The sequence below is a fragment of the Trichechus manatus genome, unplaced genomic scaffold, assembly GCF_000243295.1.
Source record: "Trichechus manatus latirostris isolate Lorelei unplaced genomic scaffold, TriManLat1.0 scaffold00045, whole genome shotgun sequence".
In the NCBI taxonomy this organism is placed as follows: Eukaryota; Metazoa; Chordata; class Mammalia; order Sirenia; family Trichechidae; genus Trichechus; species Trichechus manatus.
This window is the reverse complement of record NW_004443981.1, coordinates 17,814,705-17,819,567: the sequence shown is the minus strand read 5'-3', so window position 1 is coordinate 17,819,567 and position 4,863 is coordinate 17,814,705. Positions and strand designations below refer to the sequence as shown.

Below are 4,863 nucleotides of genomic sequence, written 5' to 3'. Positions count from 1 at the left end.
GCAGAGCCGCCCAGCCGATCCTCTGTCTTCTGCCGCTTGAGGGAGCCCGCCCGCTGGGGACCCGCACCGACGCCTGCTGCCCGCGCAGGGGTTGGGGATACGCCTGGGCGGTCCCTGTCGGCCAGGCCGGGGGCGCGGGGACGCTTGTCAGCCTTGGGGTCCACAGGGGGCGCGTGAGTGAAGGACTGGGAGCGCTTCTTGCGAGGCGTGTCCTCGTCGAAGAACTCGATGACGAAGGCCTGCTGGTTGTGCAGCAGCTCCCGGGGGTCCCGCTTGATCTGCCGCTGCAGCCGGGCCTGCTCCGCGCCGGCCTCCGCAGACATCCCAGCCGACGTCGCCGACGTCGGAGCCAGCGGGTCCTCCGAGTCACTCTGTGTCCCATCTTCGTGCTTGTGGCCTGGAGGGTGGGCAGTCAAGGCAATTCATCAGGCCGTGAGAGGCAGACAGCCTCCAGCCCCGGGACCAGGGAGTCAACGCGCACGAACGCACGCACGCACGCACGCACGCACGCACGCACGCACGCACACAGTCATCACACATGCTTGGGAACACTGAGCCTCATGCTACATAGAACCCAGCACACATGGGCTGAGATACAACAGAGGGAGATACTGGGGGGGCCCCCACCAGCAGGTGGTTCTTGGGCCATTAACTGAAAAACCAAAATCAACCAGCCCATTAGTGACCCCCTTGGCATAGCCACCTGCCCTCAGACAGGCACAAACCCCAGTCACCGGCATGCACGGACCCAGGGCCTTAGCTGCCTGGTGGGCTGGCTGGTGGGCACTCACCTCTTGGGGGGGTGGGCGTGGAAGGGCGCTCACCTCTCGGGGGGTATGTGTGGAAGGGTGCTCACCCCTCAGGGGCCAGGCGTGGGTGCAGGTGTGGACATGGACGGGCACTCACCCCTCAGCAGGCGGGTGTGGATGGGCAGGTCACTCTTGGTGCTGTGGCGGTCATCCCCTGGGCCAGCCCGGCGCAGCAGGCTGGGGTCGTTCTGCACTAGCCAGTCGGCCACCTTGGTCTCAGCCGACACCATCTCTGCAGGCGCGGCCTCCTTGCCTGGGGGCCACCGCTGGCGCAGGGCGAACTTGGTGATGTGGTCTTTGATCTTCACCTTGCCTGGGCTGCAGTTGTCAAACTCGATGGTGAAGGAGGCGTGGCTGTGCACCATGGGTACCACTCCGCTGCCGCCTGGCTCTTGGTCCTTGGTGGGGGCCTCGTGCGCCAGCACCTCAGGGGAGCGCTCTGCTGCAGGCGGTGACTCCTTCGTGGGGATCTCAAAGTAGCTGGGCTCCCGGCGGAACGCGTAGCCCTGCGTCTCGACGGCGGCCCGGAAACCAGCCGGCATGCCGCTGAGCTCCCTGTCCTGCTGGGCCAGGCCCCTGGGACGCTCTGGGGGGGGGGGAATGTCCTCAGGCCACGCCCTCCGGCAGCCCCCCACCCCCTGCCCTGACTGTCCACTGGTCGCCCACCGCCCATGGGAGCTCTGGAGTTGGGGTGTCCTCAGGCCAGGCCCTCCGGCAGCCTCCCACCCCCTGCCCTGACTGTCCACTAGTCGCCCACTGCCCATGGGAGCTCTGGAGGTGGGGGATGTCCTCAGGCCAGGCCCTCTGGCAGCCCCCCACCCCCTGCCCTGACCGTCCACTCCTCACCTGGTGCCCACAGGAGCTCTGGAGGTGGGTGTCCTCAGGCTGGACCCTCTAGAGGCCCCCTGCTCTCCCCCGACACTGCAGTCCTCCCAGCCCCTCACCCACCACCCACAGAGCTCTGTGCCTTGGTCTGGTCTCCAGGACCCACCTGGGTCAGGCTCCTCCTGGTGCCGGTCCTCAGGTGGGCTGCCACCATCATCTTCCCCCCACCAGGATGGCTGGCCGTACAGGGGTGTGCGGTAGGTCGCTGCCTCTGCGGAGGGGGAGGGCAGTCAGATCTGGGGTCACCATGGCCCCCAACATGGACAGGAGGCCAGAAGGGCAGCTCTGGGCTCACCTCCAGGCTCAGACCCTCAGGTGCCTGGGGAACCTGGCCAGCTACTGATCATTCTGAGCCCCATTTCTGCATCTGTGGGGTGCCAACTACAGCCACGGAGGACCAAGTGGCCCCTGTCCCTGCTTGGCCCCCACAGGGAGGCTTGTCCCCCTTGAGTGGGCCCCAGGGCCCCAGCCTCTCTGCCCCCTGGAACCTCCTGCCAGAGGGGCAGGAGGCCAGCAGGGGAGCCCCCTTAGGGCCTCTGGTCTCTGTGGAGCTCACGGGGGGTGGCCCCTCTCCAAGTCTCTGTCAACAATTAAAGCCACAAATGATGACCGCGGGGGCTCGGTACCCCAAGGTGATTCTCTCTGGCCAACTTGGGCCTTTGGTTTTATCTGTTTGCTTTAATCTTTGAACCACCGACAAGAACTTAAAAAGTAGAAATTTCACATAAAACCTAGGTTTCCGGTGCGTACTGAGAAAATGGATATCCGGCAACCTCCCCAGCACAACGATGAGCAGGCCCCGGCAGCCCCCCATTCCCCCTCTGTCCCGCACTGCGCCCTCGAGAAGAGCCAGGCCATCATGGCCCCGCCCCTGGGAGTGGCCAGTCCCTCATCACAGCTCCGCCCCCAGGAGTGGCCAGTCCCTCATCACAGCCCCGCCCCCAGGAGTGGCCAGTCCATCATCACCCCACCCCCACAACAGCCCCGCCCCCAGGAGTGGCCAGTCCATCATCACAGCCCCGCCCCCAGGAGTGGCCAGGCCCTCATCACGGCCCCGCCCCCATCATGGGCCCCAGCGCCTAGAACCGGCCCTATGAGCTCACACGCTCCCCACCCCCAAACCCCTAAACCGGCGGGAACGGTGTCCTACCTGTCCCTGGCCTCCGGTCCCCCTTCTCTGGCTTGGGGTTCGAGGACTCGCAGTACGGTGTGTGGTCTGGCAACGGCTCGCCCCTCTTAGGTGAGGAACCCTTGACGCTCACCTGCAGCTGACTGGTGTACTTCTCATGCTGTGGGCAGGCAGGTGGGTGAGGGGCAGGTCCAGCACTCGGCTCCCCTTCATGACCCCGCAGTGCAGACAGGACAATTCCGGAGACCCAGGGAACTGGCGGGTCACGCAGCTCAGGGTCCCCGCCCATGCCCAGGTGGGGTCCTCAGGCCCTCAGGAGGAGCTGGGGCTTGTGTGGGAGGGCGGGTGGAGGGGGCAGTGAGCATCATGGGGAGGCTGGAGCAGGCCAGCCCAGACCCCAGGTGGGGAGGGCAGGAACCCCCCCCCCAGGGCATCAGTGGGCCGCTCAGCCTCTTGGGGCCCTGGGGATGGTGAGCTAGAACACTGGCCTGCCTAGCGCACGGGTGTGTGTGTGTGCGCGCGCACATTTGTGTGTGTGTGCATATATGTTCTATGCGTGTATACACATGCCTGTGCACGTTTGTGTGTGTGTGTATATGTATGTGTGCATGTATGTAGGAAACACTGGTGGTGCAGTGGTTAAGAGCTCGGCTGCTAACCAGAAGGTCGGCAGTTTGAATCCACCAGGTGCTCCTTGGAAATCCTACGGGGCAGGTCTACTCTGTTCTATAGGGTTGCTATGAGTCGGAATCAACCCGACAGCAACGGGTTTTGGCATGTATGTATACACGTGCATGTATGTGTGCTTGTGTATGGATGTGCACGTTTGTGTGCCCATGTGTGCATGCACGAGTGTCGGGCATAGGATCAGCTGCAGGGTCCGGGTGCTGGGTTCCCCCTGGCCAAGCAGGACAGCCTTGTGCTCTGGGGCTCCAACCCTGGCTCAGCCCCTCGGGGGCTGGGGGCCCTGGGCAGGCCATTCTCAGCCTGTGCTGCCCAAGGGCCACTGGGAAATGAGTGGGGAACCGCCCAGCCCACATACGGCTCCTGGGTAAAGCTCCACGACCCCAGAGGGCCTGTGCTCTGCGAGTGGAGTTCACAGATTCCCTACCTGTCATGGCCCAATCCAGCCCGTCACACCTGCTCCTGGGCTCATGGTGGCCCGATCAGGGTCCTCCCCCCATCCCCAGTACTGAAGATGCTGGCTGGGCCTAGAGGCAATGGGGGTGTGCAGCTCCAGCCGCTCTGCCTCATGGGTGGGGCACATGGCTCCCAGTGGGCTCCTGCTTCCCACCCCTCCATCCCAGCCGCCAGGGCCTACACCAGCAGCCCCCTCACCACTCTGCTCTGACCATACCCACAGGGCCCAAGGCCGGCCGAGGCCCCTGCTGCCCTGTCAGGGCCCAGCTCCACTGCAGGGGCTGGCAGAGCCCCTCAGCGCCCTCCTCCAGCTCCTCTGACCCCAGCTGCATCAGCCTCAGGGGTAATAACTACCCTCCCACCTGCCAGACAAGGTCGTCCAGCTGAGCTGGCCCCTGCGGTTCGGCCCCAAGCAGCCTGGGGTGTCTGCAGGGAGGGACAGGCAGCACAGGGCAGCGGGCCATGGGGGCTGCGGGGCTCGGGGGCTGCGGGGTGTGGGGGTGGATCTGCAGGGGCTGTGGGTGTCATGGCTATGTGTCATGGGGGCTTCAGGTGTCATGCTATGGGGCATGGAGACTGTGGGTCGTGGGGGTGAATCTGCAGGGGCTGTGGGTGTCACTGCTATGTGTCATGGGGGCTGTGGGTGTGGGGGCTACAGGGCATGGGGGCTGCGGGGCATGGGGGGCTGTGGGTGTCATGGCTACGGGCATGGTGGCTGCAGGTGTGGGGGCTGCGGGGCATGGGGGCTGTGGGGTATGAGGGCTGTGGGTGTCATGGCTGCACGGTGTCGTGACTCTGGGTATGAGGGCTGTGGAGTGGCGTGGCTGCACGGTGTCGTGACTCTGGGTGTGGTGACTGCGGGCGTGGGGGCTGTGGAGTGTCGCGGCTGCACGGTGTCGT

General features: G+C 65.2%; 1 protein-coding gene across 1 annotated transcript in view; it reads right to left on the bottom strand.

The window, feature by feature from the left end:
- Positions 1 to 4,863, bottom strand: part of CEP170B (centrosomal protein 170B) — a 20,349-nt gene that overhangs the window by 7,461 nt on the left and 8,025 nt on the right. The window contains exons 5-8 of the mRNA XM_004376807.1: positions 2,845 to 2,983; positions 1,801 to 1,905; positions 907 to 1,395; positions 3 to 397 (exon numbers count right to left, since the gene is read on the bottom strand). Of these exons, the coding sequence (XP_004376864.1) occupies positions 3 to 397; positions 907 to 1,395; positions 1,801 to 1,905; positions 2,845 to 2,983 (1,128 nt within the window). The remainder of the gene's footprint in view (positions 1 to 2; positions 398 to 906; positions 1,396 to 1,800; positions 1,906 to 2,844; positions 2,984 to 4,863) is intronic.